This window comes from Anomaloglossus baeobatrachus, chromosome 6, assembly GCF_048569485.1.
Source record: "Anomaloglossus baeobatrachus isolate aAnoBae1 chromosome 6, aAnoBae1.hap1, whole genome shotgun sequence".
In the NCBI taxonomy this organism is placed as follows: Eukaryota; Metazoa; Chordata; class Amphibia; order Anura; family Aromobatidae; genus Anomaloglossus; species Anomaloglossus baeobatrachus.
Window position 1 is genome coordinate 151,323,252 of NC_134358.1, and position 24,138 is coordinate 151,347,389.

General features: G+C 47.6%; 1 protein-coding gene across 1 annotated transcript in view; it reads right to left on the reverse strand.

The window, feature by feature from the left end:
- Positions 1-7,561: 7,561 nt before the first annotated feature.
- The window catches only part of RNF138 (ring finger protein 138), a 50,085-nt gene continuing 33,508 nt past the window's right edge, over positions 7,562-24,138 (reverse strand). The window contains exons 3-6 of the mRNA XM_075316362.1: positions 23,744-23,856; positions 23,136-23,241; positions 15,391-15,498; positions 7,562-7,630 (exon numbers count right to left, since the gene is read on the reverse strand). Of these exons, the coding sequence (XP_075172477.1) occupies positions 7,562-7,630; positions 15,391-15,498; positions 23,136-23,241; positions 23,744-23,856 (396 nt within the window). The remainder of the gene's footprint in view (positions 7,631-15,390; positions 15,499-23,135; positions 23,242-23,743; positions 23,857-24,138) is intronic.

Here is a 24,138-nt window from a genome sequence, read left to right on the forward strand (position 1 = left end):
ACTTGGTTAATTAATATGTACATTACAAATACATGATTTGGAGAACCCACTATACAAATCTCATACTTCCGTGACCGCTCATTACGCTCATGCATATGCACTGCTTCCCCTGTCCACCAGCAAGCATAGCATCTGTGATTGGTTGCAGTCAGACTACACCCCACACTGTGTGACAATGCGTCAGACAGCTTGGATCACAGACACTGTGTGTCTATCATGGTGTAAAATTAAATTTAAAAAATTGGCAGAGAGACATAAGGAATTTGGTGTATAAAATTTCAGCACCAAATCTGCATATCTTGCAAAAAAAAAAAAAATAAAAAGTACAAAAACAGGTTTTGACACAGTTTCATGTACTTGATACCCAAAATAAATTACATTTACAATACAGACAATTAGCATAAAACAGTAGGTGGGGCAAGACCACCTAATACACGTTCTTCTGTCTAACTTATGAAGGAGAGACTCTGAAACACACACGTGCAAGGGCTGGCAAAAAATAGGAGTCACACCAGCATTTTAGAAGTGCAAAATCTTATGAAAACAAGATTGATCAAAAAACCTCAGACCAATGTCATACAAGTGACCTCTCCACAGCAGTAGGTCCCACCCCATCTGTAACTGTAATAAACCATGCCAAGAGATTAAAAATGTACGAATAATAAATTTCTGTGAAACTAGCCTTAAAGAGAATCTGTCAGTATGTTTTTTGCTAAGTAATCTGACAGCACCATATAATAGAGACAGAGTCACTGATTCCAGCGAAGTATCACTTAGTTTTTCTGGGTGCATGGCTGGGATTGATTGGTTGGAAGTAGAGATGGGTGGATTTGAAGAAAACTAGGACTTTTTTTTTTTTTTAAATCCGGATCCGGTCTGGTATCTGGCCCCCATATAAGTCTAAGGGGATCAGAATCCGGATGTTAAAAATGGTAGTAGAAGGCTGGGGAGGTCCAGCCTAAAAATATCTGCCTCCAGCCCCCCGGAATTGTTACATCCATTAGATGCGACAAGCCCGGCGCTTCACATGGCTCTTCCCCTTGCCTTGGTGCGTTGGCAGTCTGGGTAATAGCAGGGGTTAATAACAGCGCACCACTGCTAATAAGCCCTAGATTAGTGATGGCAAGTGTCTGACACCCGCATCATTAACCTGTAAGTGAAAGTAAATAAACAGACACTGAAAAAATCCTTTATTTGGAATAAAATACAATAAAAAACACCCTCTTTCACCACTTTATTAACCCTCTAAACACCCCTGTAGGTCCAACATAATCCATACGAGGTCCCATGACAATTTAGCTCTGCTACATCCAAGTCACAGTGAGCGGCCATAAAGTATGACTGCCCGCTGGGAGTGCAGAGAACGAATGAGCCGCAGTGATCAGCAGTGACATTACTCCTCAGGTGATTTGCTGTCACAGCTGGAGGTTGGTCCTCCACCTGTGCCAGCAGGTAACCTGACCTCTGGTGACCTCAGTGAAGTCAGTGAACTCACCTATACCTCCTGGCAGAAAACTGTTTTTTTTTGCCAAGAGATGTAGATTTAGTGGTGAAATTTTCACATTATATTCATGCACCCAATTTATACCTCCTGGCAAAAAACTGCATCAATACCGCAGAAAGAAAAAAAAAAAAGCAGGGTTTTTTGCCAGGAGGTGTAGATTGGGTGCAGGAATAGGGTGTAAAAATAAATGTCATCACTAAATTTGCATCCCTTGGCCCAAAATTGGGGGGGGGGGGGGGGGGGGGGGAACAAAAAAAAAAAAAAAAAAAAAAAAAAAAAAAGGGTGTAACATTTTCAGGACTAAATCTACATCTCTTGCCAAACTCCTTCCCCTTGCGGTTTTCTGCCAGGAGATGCAGGTCTCACCTGAGGTGAAGTCACTGACTTTACTTAGGTCACCTGAGGTTAAGTTACCTGCTGTTACAGGTGGAGGACCGTGGGAACCTCCAACTGTGACCGCAAATAAGCTGAGTGACGTCATCGTTCATCATGGCTCAGTCATTGTCTGTCTGCACTCACAACGGGCAGTCATGTTCTATGGCTATTTACTGAGAGACTTAGATGTAGCAGAGGTGAATCGCGTTTGGGATCGTGTGTGGATGGTCAGACCTACAGAGGTGTTTGGGGGTTAATAAAGTGGTGAAAGTGTGTGTTTTTTTGGTATTTTATTCTAAATAAAGGATTTTTTCTGTGTTTGTTTACTTTCACTTACAGATTACCGACGCCTGCCATCACTAATCTAGAGTTCATTAGCAGCTGTGGGCTATTAACCCCTATTACCCAGATTACCACCACACCAGGGTAACTAGAAGAGCCAGGTATGGATGCGACAATTCCGGGCAGCTGGAGGCTGATATTTTTAGGCTGGGTCTCCCAAGCCTGAGAATATCAGCCCCCAGCTGGCTTTCTTTATGGCTGGGTATCAAAATTGGGGGGACTGCACATATTTGTTTTTTGTTATTTTTATTAAATAAAAAAAAAAAACATGCATGTGTTTTTTCTTATTTTGATACACAGCCAAGATGAGCGCAGTGCTGGGTTGGCAGCCTGTAGCAGTGGGCTTTATCTGTGCTGGGTATGAGAATATGGGAGGACCCTGCGCCAGTTCTTTTATTTATTTTTATACCAGGATACTGACTTGCGTTCAGTGCCTATGAGTGGTTGCAGGCAGATTCTGGCAGGCAGACTGCAACGAATAAAAAAAAAAAAAAGGCAGGATGGCTGGTGGACAGGGAAAGCAATGCATATGAAATCAGTCTAAGGCCCATTTCACACGTCAGTGAAAACCACTGACGTTTTTCACTGGCGTGTAAAACACGCACATGTCCCTCCGTGTGCCATGAATCACGGCACACGTGGGTTGTCTAAGTGCAATCCGGGCTCCGTTCTCCGTGGCCCATGATTGCACTTAGAGATTAACTCACCTGTGCGCGCTCCCGCTCTCCATGGTGCTGATCGCTCCCGCGGTGCAGCATCCGGCCCCTGCAGCAGCTGCTTCCAGGTCGGCTGTGTCGTGCATCATGAATATGCGCGACAATAATGAGCCGGCTCAGAAGCAGCAGGGAGAACAGGCTGCAGAGAGCGTCGCTGGAGCCGGGTGAGTTAAAATGCTTTTTATTTTAGAAGCACGTTTTTTTCTGGCACGTGTTTCACGGAGCACACCACTGCGTGGTCCGTGGGAAACACCTCGGTTACTTACCGGTAGCCGGTTTTTCCAGAACTCATGACAGCACCACGTGAGAGAGGGATCCGCCCAGCGAGGACAGGAAACCATTCTGAAATAAAAGGGCGGTACCTCTCCCCTTCGTCAGTTGATTACCGAGAATTGAGAGGACCTCCAACAAATGTTAGAACTTAACTCTATCACCAACTATAACACACACACAAGCACACCCAGAATAGTGCACACTAAGGATGAAAAGGGAGGGATTATATGGGTGCTGTCATGGGTTCTGGAAAAACCGGCTACCGGTAAGTAACCGAGGAGTTTTCCCCTCACCCATGACAGCACCACATGAGAGATTTCCAGAGAATAACGTATTAGGGAGGGACCAACGTCTCAAGCACCCTTCTACAAAACGAGAGATCAGCCGAGGAGGATAGATCCAACCGATAGTGACGGAAGAAAAAGGAGAATGGGAAGACCAGGTAGCGGTCCTACAAATCCGGTCAATAGATACCTGCGTCTTCTCAGCCCCGGAGGGCGACACCGCACCGGTGGAATGGGCCCTTAAGCCCTCAGGGAAGGCAGCCCCACTAGATGAGTAGGCTAAGCAATGGCCTCCCTAATCCACCTAGAGATAGTGCAGTTTCACACCCAGAGACCTTTTCTACTACAGACAGGGCTATGAAAAAGGACTGTTTTCCCCACACTATGTGTCACTGAGATGTAGAGAAGCAGGGCCCTATGAAACTCCAACGTATGAATCTGTTTTACCCCGGTATTTGTAGGATGGCCGCAAAAGGAGGGAGGATTATACCCTGCGTGCTATGGAATCGAGAGGCAACCATTGGGAGAAAGGGTCCTATGAACACCTGACCCGGCCTATCGTTGAACAACTGAGCGTAGGGCTGTACTACCGATAAGGCGCTTAAGCACTAATTCTGCGAGCGAACGCCAAGGCCCAGAGCAAAATAGTTTCCAATGTCAGCAACGTCAGGGAGATTTTTTTTTTTTTTTGGCAAGGGGTTCAAAGGGAGGACTCGTGAGGACGTCCAACCCTAATTTGATCCCCCGGTGGAACATTCAGGCATGAACCCACAAACGCAATAACCTTGAACCCACCGGTTTGCTGCCAGTTTTCCAATGGATAAGGTTCCTAGGGCAGAACAGGAACCCCTAGAGTGTACACTGAGAATCCTAGAGCAAACCCGTCTGCAAGAATGCCAATGTGCATGGAATAGGAACTCATACCCAAGGGACCATTTGCAAAGAAGGGGAACTTTTGCCACCCTCTCCCATAGAGTGTAGTGGTAACCGGTTTATGGCTCTGCAGCAAGGAAGAGACCGGGTCCGAGGAGAACTCTTGCGCATCAGCAACAACCTCAAGTTCTAAGCTGTGAAATGAAAAAACCCTTTTCCTGCACGAGGAACACAGGTTACTGCACTAATAGGTCCGGAATCCCCGGCAGAACCCCAGGATCCGGAACAGACATTGTCCTCAGGAGAGAGAGCCATGGCCCCTTGGGCCAGAAGGGGGCGAGGGGAAGGAACCTCGCCCGAGCTTCCCCGAGCTCTTGGAGAACCATCGAGAGCATGACAACAGGGGGAAGGGCAGAGGCTATTCCGAAGGTCCATGGAATGGAAGTGCATTCACCGCAAGGGCCGGACTGCTGGGATCATGGAACAAGAGGTCTATATGCCAGTTTAGCCTGGAGGAAACAGGTCCCTCCGTGGTATTCTCCACAGAGCCACAACCGTTGAAAGGATCCGCGGATTCAGGGATCATTCCCCTTGCCGCGGCTATTGGCGCCTGAGGTAAGCTGCCAACTACAGGCCCATCGGGATTCAAACCCACAAGCTCAAACTTCTTACTTCAACCGCCGTATTCCAGAACAAGGTCTCCCATCAAGGACAGGAAACCAACTGACGAAGGGGAGAGGTACCGCCCTTTTATTTCAGAATGGTTTCCTGTCCTCGCTGGGCGGATCCCTCTCTCACGTGGTGCTGTCATGGGTGAGGGGAAAATCAGTGATGCCAGAAAAAAAATGGACATGTCTCCGTGCGGCAATCACGGACACGTGGGTACGCCACACGGAGACACGTGCAGTGAAAAATCACTGATGTGTGAGCAGACCCATTCATTATAATGGGTCTGCATATGTCAGTGATTCTGGTACGTTTTTTAAAAAATAAAAATAAAAAAACAAAAAAAAAAAAAAAAAAAAAAAAAAAAAAACACAAAACGTACCAGAATCACTGACGTGTGAAAGGGGCCTTATGTGCAGTGTAACAGGCTGCAGTGTGCTGCAAATGGCATGCCTGTTTGTGATTGTGTGTGGAGAGAGCTTTGGGAGCTACAGGGCCTGAGAAACTCATCCCTGCCAAAAGGTGGGGGGCCGGCTTGTAAAAGGAGGACCGTAGCTGCCCGGAGAGGAGGGAAGAGCGGGAAATAGAGCAGGAGGATTTTCAGAAAGTTTGTGAAAAGCTTAGAGCTTTATGGAGGACTGTGGTTGAGGCTGCAGAGAGCAGACGCTGACTGGGGCAAGCAGCCGGGACCCTGAGCCACCAAATGAACAGTTGCCTGGGAAGAAGGAGCCTGGAGTAGAGCATTTGTGACCCCCTGACCAGTGCTTAGAATCCTGCAGAACTGAGAGTTGACTGTGTTCAGAAATCTGCAGGGCTCTGCTGCAGGCAGAGACTCGGATTCTTTTTTTTTTGTGCAACTAGGGATACTTACTCGTGGGTTTTTGAGCCAAAGACTATTGGAGTGGCTGCAACCGAGACATACCACAGGCCTGTGTCGGACTCAGTTGTACCGGGCTACTGACGAACGATACCCGGATATCCAAGCAGTTGAAGCATTCATAAGTTGTACTTGTATTAGTGCTGTTTATTATTGGTAAAATTGTAATCCAGTGTGTTAATTCCATAGATCTTCACTAGGTTACGCCCATTGAATTTACACCATTTGCTGAAGTGTTCGGTAGTCTTTTTTTTTTTTTTTTTTGCCCCACATAGGGTCCTTAGGTAAATTTGTTCTTGCAGTTCGTGAAACATATTGGACAGATCTCTGGAGTTAACACCCCGACCACGGCATATAGCCTGTCTGTGTATGATAAGTATAGCAGTGACTGGGGAGTAATTGTAAACATATTTTCCCTTTGAGCCTCCCCCCCCCCTATTCCTTCCAGTAAATACAGTTTTGTGACATTTCTCCCTGGGCCTCAGTCTGTGACTCACTGGATCTCATTCAGACCTCTGGTCATTACACGTGACACAAGAAGTGCATGCGGAACTGAAAGTTTGCCGCCATGACGGAGCCTTGGTAAGTATGAAGCACTCACTTCATTCTTATTTTAAATTTTTCCCTTTAATTTCTCAAGTGCCGAACACCCGGAATCTCGGGCCTAGCACCCGAGTACCTTTGAAACCGCCCGGATGTGGACTTTCACAGTCCGGGTCTACCCAACCCTAGTTGGCATAATAGGTACACACTTAGGGCACTACTATAGCCTCCCGGAGGTGGGCACACTTTAGAATGGGTGGGGGGAGACATTGATGCATGCCTGTGGTCGACCGGCACCTTCCTCCGGCCACAGGCATTTAGCACATCGATGGCCGAAGTTCAAGCACAGTGAGCAGTGTGAGTCACTGACACCGATCACCCATCTCTCTACTTGCGCCCCTTGGCCATTGCTCCCTCTATACTCAATTGTATCCGTGACTATGAGACGAGAATACAATTGCTGTGGGCACCTCTGGAAAAGGAGCTGTAATCAACTTCCTGCCCCGCTAGGAACTCCAGCAGAACACAGGCCATTTCCAGCCTGCACCCCTCCTGGAGACTGTGCACACAAGAGACGTCAGATGGTGCGATGCAGTAACATTGCATCATCCAGTACCCACTGCTGTACAGGATACATGAGGAGATTGAACTGCGCTGGACGGGAAGCCCCCTGGCACCCCAACAATCAGCCGTTTGGAGTTCCAGCAGATGGAAGCAGTGTATGGAACATGAAGAGAACAGCTCCATACACCACATAGTGGGTATTCTCATGTACTCCCATTGATTTAAATCAAGGTAAGATTTAGTACCCAAGATAAGAACCATTACTTAAAAAAAAAAAAAAAAAAAAAAAGAAGAGCTATAGCTAATTAAATATATATAATTTATTTTAGTAATGAAGAGTATTTACACTGAGGAAGTGCCACTGGTTATGGTTCAAAATTTGTATAATATGACCTGCATAAAAGATTTGGAATTTTACAGGGACACTTCTGCCAGTGAGAATCACAAGCAATAAAACAATTAAAATCTCCAAATGTTTTATTAAACAGTAAAAACAAGACATCTAATTGTCATTTTCTAAATTGATGCAGTAGAATCTGTGAAGTCAAAAGAAATATTGAAAGGATTCCTCTATTGCGGCTTGGAACTGAGCTTCTTCTTCAACAGAGACATTCTGTTAGACAAGTAAAATAGAAAAAAACAAAAAAAAAAAAAAAAAAGTTAAATGGCTGTCTGACATTGTTCACTTATGCACATGCAACATTATCACAGTTCACCAGAAATTAGCAACACTGGACGAGATCTAACTTTCAAGAATAACTTCATGGGAAAAAAAAAAAAAAAAAAAAAAAAAAAAAAAAAAAAAAGGCACGTTATACTTACCAGTGTCCCGTGCAGCTGTAACAATACTTCTGGGGTCACTCTTTATCCTTCATACATATGCACCGCTTTTTCCGCCCACTGGCAGTCCCGGTGTCTGATTGGTTGCAGTCAGACACAACCCCATCCTGTGTGACAGCATGTCTGACTGCTTTCAATCACAGACTGTGTGTACCTATAGTGTATAAATAATATAAAAAAATTGGCATAGGGTCCCCCCATGTTATGATAGCCAGCACAGAAAGCATACGGCCATAGGTTTCAGCTCCTAGCCATGCCATTATCGTGTCGGTATATCAAAATAAGAGAAATCCAAGTAAACAAATAAAAACAGAAACCCCCGGGACATTAATATGATATAAAATACAAAATACCCCTCCATCTTTCTCAACCCCCAACACACCCAGTTCCAACGTAATCCACACTAGGTCCCACAACAATTCCAGATCTGGTACATACATTACTGAAGGCACAGCGAGCGGGCACAGAACGTATCAACACTACATCATAATCCATTAGGTTTTGATGTGGGTTTTTTTTGCCAGGAGATGCATATTCCTGCACCGTATCTGCATCTCTTGGAAGAAAAAAAAAAAAAATGCACAAGTTGTTTTTATGCTATTCTGGTGCAGTGTTCTGCCGGTGCAAGTTTGGTGCAGACACTTCAGCACCAAATTTGCACCTTCTGGCAGAAAACCAGTTTTCTGCCAGGAGATGCAAGTGACATGCCCACCAGGGCCGTGGGGCACTCGTTACAGGGCCAGTTCTGTCCTACGTTGATGTCACGGTGGAAAGGCCCACCTCCGTGACCCCGGCGGTGTCATTTTAAAGATGCGGGGGGCGGACGGAAACTTATTTACAAGGGGAGATTAATTTGTGATGCCACCCGTGGTATGCGGCAAAATAGGTGCCACCGATTCTATTCAATTCCCTTTTCTTTCGGTGGTGATGCAGCTGAGTTGGTATAGCTCTCCACAGGTATAGCTGAGCCTCAGTGCTGTCGATGGGTGATAGAGTCAGAAGTAATGGCGGGGTGCAGGGCCAGAGGCACAGACAATAACTGGGCAACAAATGAATGCAGTCACAAGTTCTTTACTCAATGTTGATAGTTCCAGGTTCCTGAGTCGCCCACCACAGCGCTGCCGCAGTCGCCTGCAGGGACTTCTCTGCCGGGACCCTTCTGGCCACAGGTATGTCAGGTTCACTTGTATAGGAGTCGTGACGCCACTCTCTGTTTTGCGGTCAGGATGAGGGGTTACCGCCACTGCAGTTTAACGAGCGTCTGGGGCTGATGGTACTTGCAGTTAGTTGGTGTTGCCTCCCGAGAGTGAGGCTGGCCCCAGGGGCTCGGGTGTATGTGTGTGGAACCAGAGGTCGCAGAAGAACTCACACACAGTCCAGAATGTCTTTCACGGTTTTTACTCACGTTCAGTTGTTTCTGTGAGATAACCCGGGCGATGCTGAGATAGACCAGAGAGAACCAGGTATCCTTCAGGCTGTTAGAGGTGACTGCAAGCTTGCCTTCCTAGCACTTCTTGTTTCGGATAACCCCTGACTTGAAGTATATGGGATTCATCCAGGGAAGTCGCATCTGCCTTTTCTCCCCTTTCTGGCCCGTTTGCTGGCAGCGTGGACCAAGTAAAGATGGCTTCTTGCCCTATCTCACTTATGGGCCCCCTCGTTGCTGCAGACTGTTTGGTGAGACACCTGGAGTGCCCTCACAGACAGGTTTTAGCAGACCACTAAATGGATGTCTGGCTCTAGGGACCTGTCCCCGTACGTGCCTGGTCTACCAGGAGTCCCCGTTCTCAATCACCCCGCTTCTTCCTGAGGTGTCTTTCAGTCTGACTGTGGCAACCAAACTCCCCCGCAAACAGCCACTACACCGGCAGGGTCTGACTAGCAAGTCTGCATGCCCACTCTCCGCTTCAGACTCTGCTTGTGAGTCCTCTTTCACTCCTTCTCCCTGACTCACTACCACTGCACTACTCCTTCCAGCTTCTCCACTGCACCACTAGCTAAGATGTGGAGGCCACGCCCCCTCCTGGGACTGCCCAGGGGTCCCCTCTAAGATGTGTGTGAGACCTGATTAAAATGTGCCTGTGTGTCCAAACCATATTCAGCCTTTGGGATTACCTGTTTGTACCCACCCAGCATGGGTGCAGTACTCAGTGGTGCCTGACCAGGTCAGGGGCGCCACATTACCACGACTAGTCAGAGGCTACCCTCCGAGTGCTAGGTCCTGCTGTGGTGGGCCCCAGCCAATACCCAGATTGTTCGGAGGCACCATCAAAAGGGACACAGAAGGGTGTACCGGATTGTCATCTTCCTGCGCTGGCCTCGCCCGCCTGCCCCGCGACTCACACACAGTGCCCTGAGCCAGTGTCCACGGATCCTGTTTATTGGTGGCTTTCTTGCCTTGTCCCTTGGTCCTATGTGGTCAACTTTTCAGCAGGTTATGTGCGGTGGTGGCTTCGGTGGTTGAAGTAACCTCAGCCTCCGGTTTACTAACTGAGCCTGGTTGTTCTCCACTAGTCTAGTCTAGGGACCGGTTCCCTGTTACGGCAAAGTTCCTCCACACCGGTAATCAATGCGAGCCCACGGGTGGGTGGCTCACTTCCCGTGGCTCTAAGACTTCTTTCCTGATCCTGGGATGAGCTGCTCCAGCTCCAGACCCCAGGACCTCTCTCCTCCGTGTCCACTTCCTGACTAACGTTCTACAGTCTGCTCCCAACTAACTAAACCTCACCTCCAAACTGGCTTCGGGACTGTGCTTTCCCTAAGGTGCAATTCGCCCTAACCACAGCCTAATGGAGTCTTGCTAAATAAACAGCGCATCTGTGTATGTGTGCAATGAGTTGTGGCCTCCTCCTTACCCGGGAATGGGATACCACACCTCTGGTACCTCTGTGGCAACTGGACCCTGAGGGCCACCACATAAGTCTGTGAGGTCACTGAGTTAAATGAGATCACCTGACGTCAGTTTACCTGGGGTCAAAGCTGGAGCACCGTGGGAACCTGCAGCAATGACCGCAAATAAACTGCGTGACGTCACCGCTCATCGCTGCAGTCCAGGCTCTGCCTGAATCCCACAGCATGCCGACATGTTCTGTGCCCATGCGTGATGCCTTTAGTACATATGTAGCAGAGCTGGATTAGTCAGTCATGGGACCTATTCTGGATTACCTTGGAACTAGGGGTTAACAAAGGGGAAAAAGAAGGTGGGGGTTTCTTGTATTTTATTTTTATTTCTAATCTGGATGAGCTAGGTAAAGTTCTGGGATTGTCGCACCTAATGGTTGCGACAATCCTGGGCGGCTGCTATTTTTAGGCTGGGTGGGGGGGTCCCAATAACCATGGGTCTGCCCCAGCCTGAGAATGCCAACCCCATAGCTGTTGGCTTTATCATGGCTGAGTATCAAAATTAAAGCGAATGGAGCTGGGAGCCATAGTGCACCCAGAACTTCAGTAGAATGCGCAGCCACGCCCTTATATGGAATGTTGGCATGTCACAATGCAGCTAGGGAAAGAGGCGGACACAGACAGGGTAAGAGACAGACATAGACTGACAGGGAAAGAGAGACAGGTTAATAGACCGACACAGACAGGGAAAGAAACAGACAGAACAGGGTAAAAAGACACAAAAAGACAGACTGACAGGGAAAGAGGGACAGGGAAAGAGACACAGACAGGTAAAGAGACATACAAAGTGACAGACAGGGAAAGAGACACAGGGAAAGTGACAGAGATAGACAGGGAAAGAGACAGACAAAGATAGAGAGAGACAGATATATACAGAGGGGGAGACAGACATTATAAATCACATTTATATCTATTTGTTTTGTGGTTTTTGTGTGCAGAATACATTTTTGTTAATACATTCTATTTTGTTAACAGCAGTTATTAACCCAGGGCAAAGCCAAGTAGTACAGCTAGTATATACACACACATACACTTTATTTTGATACAAAGCACAGCTGGGGACTGCAGCCTGTAGCTGTAACCTTGATCTGTGCTGGGTATCATAATGTGGGGGACCCTAAGCCAAATTTTATTTATTTATTTTTACACTATAGGTACGCACACAATGTCTGACTGCAACCACAGACGCCAGGACTTCTGGTGGGCAGAAGCAATAATAATTAGCGGCCCCAAAATTAGCATTACAGCAGAGCAGGGGACTGGCAAGTATAGAGTTTCTTCTCTAATTCCCCTATCCAGTCTAGCACCATTTTAAAATGCTGGATTCTGGTCTCCATAGACTTATATGGGCCCCGGTATCCAGGCAGATATCCAAAAATCAATTCTGCGCCAGAACCAGGTTTCTAGATTTTCTTTAAACCCTGGTTGGACCAGTCTCTCTCGGGCATCTGTGGATTTACTCATCACTACCATACTTTTTTTTTTTTTTTTTTTACCAAGCACTGCCCATAATTTACCAAGTGGGAAAAAAAAAAAAAAAAAAAAAAAAAAGAAGAAAGGGGGTGCAGGTTTCTCTGCTGCTTAGTGCTGCTAATGGAGTTTTCCTAAATTTTATAAAAGTACGTCAAGCAGTAGGCAAAGGCAAGTTTTTAGAGTCATGGAAACACTAGTTTCAGATTTAGTGTTTTAAATATCACAGACAGTTGCAAAAATGACTACATATTAGTTGTGTGCTCAGGAGAACCTGCCAGAATGACATTGTGTTCGACTGCAACTATTTCCAGCTCTGCACACACCAAAACAGGACTTCCCACCCTTTGGACATAACACTATTATTCCAGAACTCCTTTCTTACAGCCATTTTCTGTTCTAAACGCCATAGGGAGCTGCTAAATAGAGCGCTCAGTGTTACCATTATTATGTGCATTGTAGAGAGCAGGCAGTAATGCCAGAATCGAGGACATTTTGGCACCTCACGTCCAGTCTAGTAACATGTAGCACCCCTGAAGCCATCAGGGTGCTACAAGGTTCTGCATCCCCAGAAGAAGGCAGGGTCTTCCCCCTAGGGCGCCGGGAGACCAGTGACGCAACACCAAAAACCCAGGTAATCCCAGTTTTCCAGAACAATACCCCATACAATGGTACTTTGCTAGGATCGGACGAATGGATGGCTGCCTAGAGGTGGAGCCAGACCAGTCCACTAGTTGACCAGGTGGGAGGGGCAGACTGAAGCGTAGTCAGTTAGACTGTAGCTGGAGAGGAGTGCATGTGGAAGCGAAGAGACATCCTGACTCGGTTTAACAGTGACCTGGTACCCAGGAGAGTAGTTGCCAGTGGAGTTCTCCCGGAACTACGCACAGACTGTGTACAGGACCCTAGGACAGGAAAGCGGACCTGTTAACACCTGCACAGCGAGGGGACGGACGATCAAGGACCTCCCTAACCCTAAAAATTGGAAGACTCAGTAGCAAAGGGAGAACCAGGGACAGGACCAGAGACTCCAACCCCACAGGGTTCACGCTACCGTCAGGCGGATAGAAGTGGACAAACTACCGGACGGGGACCCATTTGCCAGAGACAGGTGCAGGGGAAGAAGGTACCAGATTACTACACTGGAACTGGGACGAAGGGGACCTGGAGGCGAAACCAGCCGGCCTCGGGTAACCTGTTACCGTCAACCAGCAGTGATTAAAAAAAAAAAGTTGCACTATACCTCTGTGTGGACAACCTTCTTCCAACGCCCGTCACATCACCCATCCTCTGGCGCCCAGCCCTGCTTGCGGAGGGCCTACCATCCAGACTGCAATTACCACCAGCCCCAGTAGTGACATTCTGCAGCGGCGGCTCCACATATATAGCCACAACACCGCAAGTGGTGTCACGTATGAACACTAACCTAAATCCCCTGTAAATACACCCCATTACAAAAAGGGCCCAGGGTACGTAACTGGGCAACGGCCACCACCGTGACATTCCCAAGAGAGAGACTGCCCGGGACCAAGTACTCCATATCCCTGGGCGCGACTAACTGTAGTATAGGTTATTGCCCTTGTACACCTTACAGAATACAGAGTGCCATGAAACTTCATGTTGAGGTTGCCCAGAGTCCATAAAATAAGAGCTGTGATATAACCCTTGCAGGACCATTTTACTTTGCAGTATGTTTATTAGCAATTATAAGTGTGATGTGTATTCACACTATTGGTACTGTACACTGATTAGCAACATCCCCTAGCTTCAGTGAACTGCATCTATAGACCCCCCATTCACCCAGAGGTAGGTAAGTATAGAGTACTTTGTGGCTGTAAAACACACCTTGGTTCAATCTGTTGCATGATCACAGATAATGTTGTAAATAAGAGTATCCACAGGAGAATACGAGTATCCACAGGATAATACGAGTATAGCTTTTCCATAATGTCTGAAGATCATTATATGGCAAGTTAATGTGGTTTCCCCCCTGGTATCACAGACCCGTCTTTAGAAGCTGGATTTTAAGCAGTAGGTCCAGGCTTGTCAGCTAGTGGCTGAAGACGAGTGGCCCTCCTTATCCAACCTTCTAGGCGTTGCGTTGCCTGAGCCGCTGGGGGATGTGGAGATCTATGCAACTCAGGCACTTTCTTGATTCTCTCCCTACTTTTGACCATTTTGCTGGCCTCCCAAGTGTATTTGAAAAGATTTGTATGGGGGAGGGGATTGTGCGCCATTCTCTCTCCTTGGTCTATGCCATGCTGGCTAACCCAGTGGATACTCCATCCCCTAGATACATACGACAGTGGAAGAGTGACCTTGGGATTACGTTGTCAGAAGAACAGATATGAGCAAGAACTAAGATTTTCCCTAAGTCTTCAATTAGCTCTAGACTTACAAGAATCTAATTTTAAATTACTAGCAAGATAGTATAGGGTCCCTACCAAACTACACCAGATGTTCTTTTGCAGCTGTCGGAGTCGTCAGTCAAATCCTACAAACACTGTTATAATTTCTGGTAATGGCTGCAAGGGCGTGTATTCCATTGAGATGGAAGTCGGTCCCCCCCCCCCCTCCCAATGTTGACTTTATGGGCCTCCAAGGTTAATTACCTCATGCAAATAGAGGATATGACGTCCTCACTTTACAATTGCCATGAACGCTTTTATGGGACCTGGTTTCCATGGCTGGATTTTAAATTCTTGGCGGATTATGTTACCCTGATTGCAGACAGTTCGCCCGCTGGAGCTGATACGAGTAGGATTTCTCTTGGGTGGAGCCCCTTCCCCCCCTTGTTATCCCCTACATTTTTTTCCTCCTTGTCATTATTGGTTGACCCATGAGTGCATGTTTCTCTGGCTCTCTTCCTTTTTTCACTATTTCTTGATCTTATCCTTACTCACTGAAACCCGGGACCGAGAAAAGTTTGATTTGCTTATTAGATCTTATGGCATGTTCAATGATTCTATTATATATTGTTAACTCTGTATACATGCCAATGTTGCTGGTTTATCTGGTCAGAGTTTGTTGATATATATAAAAAAAAAAGTTAAGTTAATGAGGTTTGTCACAACCCTTTAAATCTATAAACCGGGTACTGCACATTGCAATAAAAGGTAATTCCACAATATCTTTCTTTTCAGACATATTGTGAATACTTACCATGAAGTCCTCATAATTAAACTGGTGTCTGGCATATAGGTGTTCGACAATATTCCTACTTGTGTAATTGGCATCTCCCATGGGTAACACAGAGCAGATCGGGCACACCTAAAAGTACAATTACTTAAGAAAACATGCAACAAGTTGGATAAATATATCTTTTTTTCTTCTTTATAGTCAATTGATTTATCAAGAATTAGTGGGTACAAAAACAAAGGTGTAAAGCAAACCTGTCCTTGGGATATTACAACACAAACTAATGGCATGTGTGTAAGAAGCAGTTAAGCATTAATCTTCTCTTTTGGGGAGAGGACCTCGGAGAAAGGCAGAAGAGCACTTCAAGGCCCATGCATTTGCGACAAACTACAAGATGACAAAATAAAGATTCTAAAAACATGGTATGGATTTTTATAAAAGGTTGAAGGTATTTTACACATGCCATTAGTTAACTTCTGATAATTGGTTCACGTAAAAAGTATTAGTAGGCATTCACGCCCATGACTAAAATATAAATTAGTGTTTAGTCTACTAAAAATTTTTGATGGATATATATATTATATATTTGCCTTATTCTGTCTGTCTGTCTGTCTGTCTTGCTCCAAACTTCTGTCGTTACCGCCCGCGACAAGCGTCTCATTGGCCGCTCGCCTCGCCTCCGCCCCCCCCACACGGATTGGCCGCTCGCCCAGGCTCGGCCCCCCACACGGATTGGCCTCTTGCCCCGGCCCCCTGCACACATTGGCAACTCAGCCACGCCCCCCTCATGGATTGCACGCTCGCTCTGGCCCCGCACCCCGCACGCATTCCCCGAACCGACACGGAGCCCCGACTCCCAGGTGAGTGCTGTACCCCCGGGAGCCCACACCAGCAACCCAGCCGACACATACCCTCGCATTGCTGGGGTTGCCGGCGTACGCTGGTGTGGACTCCCGTGCGTGCGGGGGGGCGGGGTACGCTGGTAACCATGGTACACAATCGGGTAATATTGTGTAGCATGGTACACCGGCTCCCAGGTGAGCGCATCAAGGTCCTGCAGCGGCGGAACACACACACACACACACACACACACACACACACACACACACACACACACACACATCAGATCGCATCCACACACTCACAACATCCCGTGATATCGCTTGCTTCTCGGCGGCGATACTGTGCGTGCAGTGACCTTCCAGGACCTGCCGGAGGATCACATGGCCGGAAGCATGTGGTATCTCCGGATGTTGTGAGTGTGAGCACGTATGTGCGATATCGTCAATGTGTGTGTGCGTGTATGCAATCGTGTGTGTGCGTGTATGCGATCGGATGTGTGCATGTCGGCAGAAGGCAGAGGAGCACTGCGTGCAGCACAGCTGCTGGGATCGCCCACCGGAGGGCACAGGCAGAAGTGGGGTGTGAGTGTATGCGATCAGATGTGTGCGTGTATACTGTCTGATGTGTGACTGTGGAGCACGATGGGGAGTGCGCAGCATGGGGGATGGAGCACGATGGGGCGTGCGCAGCATGGGGGATGGAGCACGATGGGGCGTGCACACCTCCCCCCAAAACACACACACACACACACGGAACCACAAACGCCGCCCTACACAGACACACACAAATATACCCACATACCGCACAACACACACATTGCACAAAACATACCTCCCCCCCAAAACACACACAGTGCTCCAACGCAACACACAAACAACACCACTCTCACCCCCCGCCACACCCAGACAACACCCAGAACATGTACAGCGCCCTACACAAACACTTGGTAACTACACACAACATCTATCTAACAAAAATCATACATTAACTACACAATACGTAAATTCTAGACTACCCGATGCGTAGAATCGGGCCACCTTCTAGTTACATATAAATAAAAAAAATAAATAAATACAGAACAGACATTAAGGCATAAATTGGCAAAAGTAAAAGAACCTTTGGTCCAGCCATGTAGAAGATTTCTGCAGTTAAAGGAGCTGTCCAGTCAAATTCAAATATCTGCAGTCACTATATGCGACTACAGACTTAGAAATTCACACTTTGCACCCACTCATTCCTCGCACATTCCAGTTATCCAGCATGGAGTTCAATGCTACCAGATTATTGACCAGGTAATCTGGCACCATTTAAGGCCCCCTTCAGACGTCCGTGATACACGTACGTGTTTGGTCCGTTTCCGTATATACCGGAGACACGGCCAAACGTGCACCAATGTTAATCTATGATTGTGGTCACACGTGCGTTATTTCATTATGTCCGTGTCCGTGATCCGTATGTGTTTGCGTTTTGCACGGATGCATGTCCGTTATCTGCACGGAGCACGCACACGTGGACACAATGAAAGTCTATGGGTATGTGCACACACGTTAGTAAACACGTATGCATCTACCTATAGTCCGTGTCCGTTTGGTGTTTTTATTTCTAGTGATGTCGGCTATTCTTTCTATTTCTGTGTATGTCGGTCAATCTCCCTGAGTCCGTCGGTCGGTCTCTCTGTCGGTCTCTCTGTCCCGCTCTCACAGTCTGTCGGTCAGTTCCCCCCCTCTCTCATACTTACCGTTCCCCGATCACCGGCGCGGCGCTGCACGGCATTCACACTGCTGCGGCGGCTTTTACTATTTTGAAAAAGCCGGCCGCTCATTAAACAATCTCCTATTCCCTGCTTTCCCCGCCCACTGGCACCTATGATTGGTTGCAGTGAGACACGCCCCCACACTGAGTGACAGGTGCCTCACTGCACCCAATCACAGCAGCCGGTGGGCGTGTCTATACTGTGCAGTAAAATAAATTAAAAAAAAAAAAAAAAAAAACGGCGTGCGGTCCCCCCCAATTTTAATGCCAGCCAGATAAAGCCATACGGCTGAAGGCTGGTATTCTCAGGATGGGGAGCTCCACGTTATGGGGAGCCCCCCACCCTAACAATATCAGTCAGCAGCCGCCCAGAATTGCCGCATACATTATATGCGACAGTTCTGGGGCTGTACCCGGCTCTTCCCGATTTGCCCTGGTGCTTTGGCAAATCGGGGTAATAAGGAGTTATTGGCAGCCCATAGCTGCCACTAAATCCTAGATTAATCATGTCAGGCGTCTCTCAGAGATTCCTGTCATGATTAATCTGTAAATTACAGTAAATAAACACACACACACACCAGAAAAAATCCTTTATTAGAAATAAAAAACACACACATATACCCTGGTTCAACAATTTAATCAGCCCGAAAAAGCCCTCCATGTTCGGCGTCATCCAGGATGGTCCAGCGTCGCTTCCAGCTGTGCTGCATGGAGGTGACAGGAGCTGCAGAATACACCGCCGCTCCCGACAGCTCCATGCGGCAAATTAAGACAGCCGCGCGATCAGCTGAGCTGTCACTGAGGTTACCCGCTGTTACTGGATCAGTGACAGCGGGTAACCTCAGTGACAGCTCAGCTGATCGCGCTTCTCACCTCAGTAGCTGCGTGGAGCTGTCGGGAGCGGCGGTGTCTTCTGCAGCTCCTGTCACCTCCATGCAGCAGAGCTGGATGCGACGCTGGACCATCCTGGATGACGCCGGACATGGAGGGCTTTTTCGGGCTGATTAAATTGTTGAACCAGGGTATATGTGTGTGTTTTTTATTTCTAATAAAGGATTTTTTCTGGTGTGTGTGTTTTACTGTAATTTACAGATTAATCATGAAAGGAATCTCGGAGAGACGCCTGACATGATTAATCTAGGATTTAGTGGCAGCTATGGGCTGCCAATAACTCCTTATTACCCCGATTTGCCAAAGCACCAGGGCAAATCGGGAAGAGCCGGGTACAGCCCCAGAACTGTCGCATATAATGTATGCGGCAATTCTGGGCGGCTGCTGACTGATATTGTTAGGGTGGGGGGCTCCCCATAACGTGGAGCTCCCTATCCTGAGAATACCAGCCTTCAGACGTATGGCTTTATCTGGCTGGCATTAAAATTGGGGGGGACCACACGCCGTTTTTTTTTAAATTTATTTATTTTACTGCACAGTATAGACACGCCCACCGGCTGCTGTGATTGGGTGCAGTGAGGCACCTGTCACTCAGTGTGGGGGCGTGTCTCACTGCAACCAATCATTGGCGCCGGTGGGCGGGGAAAGCAGGGAATAGGAGATTATTTAATGAGCGGCCGGCTTTTTCAAAATAGTAAAAGCCGCCGCAGCAGTGTGAATGCCGTGCAGCGCCGCGTCGGGGATCGAGGAACGGTGAGTATGAGAGAGGGGGGGAAACTTCAGTCACTCGGGGGATTAGCGGTCACCGGTGAATCCTTCACAGGTGACCGCTAATCAGTACTCGACACAGACAGAGCCGCGGTATGAGGATGAAGTTCACCCGAGTTCATTCTCATCGCGCAACTCTGTTTGCTGTCAGCCGACATTTATAAACGACATTGTGCATCACACACACGGACATTCCACACGGACATTCCACGTACACATACACGTTAATTCCACACGCACACACGGACGTTCTACACACAAACACGGCTAGCATACGCAATTCACACAGGTGCCACACGGACCATAAAAAACGGACACAAAAACGGGACACAGACCCGAAAAACGGCCCGTAACACACGTGCGTGTTTTTCATGGACGTGTGAAGGGGGCCTAAGTCTAGAATCTGGTAATCCAGGACAATTGAACTCCATGCCGGAATGAAGTTCAATGATGGGGCCGCAGCTGTAACGTCACAGAGTTCGCCTGAGGTCACAGCTGTGGTACCAGTGAGCTGTAACCTCAGGTGAACTCACTGACATGACCGCTCAAGGCTGTGGCTCCATAAGTCCCCATGGCTGCAGTGATCGATCGGTCAAATTTTCAAATGTGACCACGCACTGCGACCTCAGATGTAGCAGAGGTGGGATCATCGTGGTGTGGATTACATCAGACCTGCAGGGATGTTTGGGGGGGTGGGGGGGGTAATTAATAAATTGGAGAAAGGGTGTCCTCTGCGTTAGGTTTTTCTTTATTTACACAGTTAGTAATTGGGTGGAAAGGGGGAGGGGGTCTCAGACCCCTCCCCATTACTAACTAAAAATTAGAAGGTCCCCAATCTTAAAGGATATCTGAACAGCATGATGAGAAGGACTGTGTATATATACACCAATTCTAATTGAACCCTGAAATTTATTGGGTGCTTCATGGATCAAACACCTTTTGTGAATTTTGACAATAAGCGGCTTGTTAGAGAACAGCACATTGTGCAAAAGTACTGAAACAGTGAACAGTTGCACATGTGACCTTTCAACTTTTGAATGCACATAAAAAGGGAATCTGTCACCAGGTTTTTGTTACTTCAGCTGAGAGCAGCATGAATGTAGAGACAGAGACCCTGATTGCAACAACGTGTCACTTAGTGAGCTGTTTATGTAGCACCCCTGAAGCCATCAGGGAGCTACAAGGTTCTGTATCTGTGCCACCCCTGCAGCAGTTGAACCGCTCGGATCTGGGGGTTGACGCTGTGGCTCGAGAGTCTCTGGACCCGGGGGCTCACGGCCACTTCAAATGAAAATGGGGTATTTACAGGGGATAAGAGTTTGTGACGCCACCCGTGGTTCGCGTTAAGGGGAGTACCGCCGCTGCGAGTTCCCGGGGGAGATTGAGTGGGGCAGCCAAATTACATTCTTTCCACGGGTAGGGGAGGCACCGGGACTCTGGATGCTGGAGATCTAGAGGAGCGTGGTGCAGATTGGAAGCAGGGGAGGACAGTGTACTCAGGCAGTGTTGGTAGTGATGCGACTGCAAAGCAGACTCTGACACAGAAGTAAACCAAGTCTCTGGGTGGCGCTGACACTTCAGGGGAGCTCGTCTGGGAGTCCGCTCCCTTTGGTATTGCTGATGGTCTGTACCTTGCCTCCATGCACTGTATTTTAGTGTCCATTGGGACCCCTATGCTTGAAGCTGTCAGGGTACCGCTCCCCACTGTTAAGTAATGAAGCTGTGCTCTCGATGGCTGACACTTGGGATTTCAGTGGACCGCATAAGCTGGAAAGCCCTATCCCCCTCGTTGCGTTGTGCCTTAGATCTCTGAGCTCATGGGGAAAGTCCATAAAGAAATTATCCTCCACAGGTTAATTATCAGGTTGCATGAAGCTACTCCCTAATCTAGGGTCTAGTACCCTGCCGTGCTCGGTCTGGTTTGGTTACTAGGTAATCCGGTGCCTGCCGTTCCCCCTAAAGCAAGTCTGGCACGTTTCTCCAATACCCTGCGACCGGGTCTCCGACTCCTCCGGTCCCAGACCACCATCTGCGACCTAGCCAAAAGTCCCCAGGGAGCTCCAACTCCCAGCTCCTCACCCTTTGGGAGCTACTGTTCATCTGTCTAAGCTTTGCTCTCTACTTCCTCTCTCTGACTTCCTCCCTCCCACCAGTCTACCTGATCCCTAGGAGAGAGGCCCTTTTCCAGGTAGACCACCCACTGGTGTGCCTGACAGTGTGTGGTGTGAGGCGTGACTAGGATTTGCATGCTGATGGACCAATACCATAAGTTAAGATCCCAGAACCACGATGGTTGAGTCCTGCGCCAGACAAGATAAAAGAGTGCAGTACCCTTTGACACTCTGATTAGTTCAGGGGCGTCATACATCCTTACCAGGATGCAGGGCCTACCCCCTAGGGCCCCAGAAGACCAGTGCTGGTCACACACAAACCCTTCACAAAATCCCAGTTTTCCCCAACAATCCCCCATAGAATGGTACAAAGCTAGGGTCGGACCAATGGATGGCTGCCTAGAGGTGAAGCCAGTCCAGTCCACTAGTTGACCAGGTGGGAGAGGCGGACAGTGGACAGTCAGAGTAGTGAGTTGGAGCGAATGAAGATGAACGTGAGGAGACGCACTTGGAGTGAACAGAAACCTGATGCCCAGGAGGGTAGTTGCCGGTGGAGTACTCCCGGAACTACGCACCAACGGGGTACTGGACCCTAGGTTAGGCAGAAGCTCCAGGCAGACCTGATAACACCTGCACAGCGAGGGGACCATCAAGGACCTCCCTGACTTTAAAAATCCGACACTCAGTAGCAAAGGGAGAACCGGGCACAGAAACAGAGACTTCAACCCCACAGGGTTGACACTACAGTCATACGGACTGCAGTGGAAAAACCACCGGATGGGGACCCCCAATTGCTGTACGCCACGGGGACCCACCAGAAACAGGTGCTAGGGAAGAAGGCACCAGATTACTAAACTGGCACAGGGACAAAGGGGACCTGAAGGTGAAACCAGCCGGCCTCGAGTAACTAGTTACCACCAGAAAGTGAGTAAAGAACCAGTTGCACTGAACCGGGCAACGGCCACCAAAGTGACATTCCCCAGATATTCACTGCCCGGGACAGAGTACCCCATAACCCTGGGCGACACATTTACTGTCATTTCGATAAAAATCAATATTTTCTCTGCTGCAGATCTAGCAACTCCGAGTTGGTGCAAATATATTTTCTATTCACCACGACATTGCTCATTGGTATGACCGCTGGAATAACAGTACTACCGCTTACCTGATGGCATCTGCGGTTCTTTTGATTAATCTGTATGCATGACATCTTTCTTGCGAAGTGACATAAATGTGACATGGCAGGCTGGCTAATCAAAAGAAAAGCTGCAGATGACAGCAGATAAGAGGCAATACCCCCTTTCCCATTTCAGGAGCCACAGACCACCTTCCTAGCCAGTGGGATGGGACTTACAAATTTATTCACAGAAATTTTATATATTCTTATGAATGTTAAAGACTTACCGCTTCAGCAACTTCAAAATGGTGCATTACGTTACAGTGATCCAGTAAGGCTTTCCTGTTCAAGTCTCTTTGGCTGCACAATGGGCACTTGTACATTGTGTTAGACCTACAAAATGACAAAAGGAATATTGCGCACAGACATTAGAGAGATACTTCGTAGCTAACATAAGGGGAAGTGTGAAATATAAAAAAGGTGGGGGACGTTATAATTCTGTAATGTAGGGTGAAAAAAAAATAAATAAATAAATAAATGAGGGAGGTGGAGTAGAGTATTGGATGTCCTCTTTAATATTGTAATTTATTGACCCAGACATGGATTTTCATGGAAAGCCATTCTATGCAGTATGAATTATTTTTCTGAAAAAGAATTAAAGGACGTAATCAACTTTGCTAATTGATGCAATTGAGGCAAGTGTGCAAGACAAAAATATGCAAAATGAACACTGCTTTTGCAAATGTACGATAAAGATCTAGGCTTTATGTATAGATTATTTCTATCATAGAATAAAAATCATACTAGACCAATCACATTAACGTTGGTACTCCACAGCTGTCACTTGGGAGACTTCTCACCTCTATAAAGAGTCCTTATTACTGATTTTACTTACTGCTTGGCAGTAGGTGGGTCACTCTGCAGTTGTAAGCCTGCGGGTACGGTTCCGAATTCCTCCTGGTAGCTCCTACAGGACTTGTAGTGGAGTCTCATTAAAGACAGTTTCACCTATGTCAAGATTTAAAAATTCATGTTTATTATAACGCAAATTAAAAAAAAAAGGAGGACACTCCTCTTGGAGTAATGCTAGATTAGATCTCTCTCCCCATCAGCTACTATTTAATAGTTAATGAGTTAGAGCGGCACGGTGGCTCAGTGGTTAGCACTGCAGTCTTGCAGCGCTGGGGTCCTCTGTTCAAATCCCACCAAGGACACTATCTGCAAGGAGTTTGTATGTTCTCCCCGTGTTTGCGTGGGTTTCTTCCGGGTACTCCGGTTTCCTCCCACAAT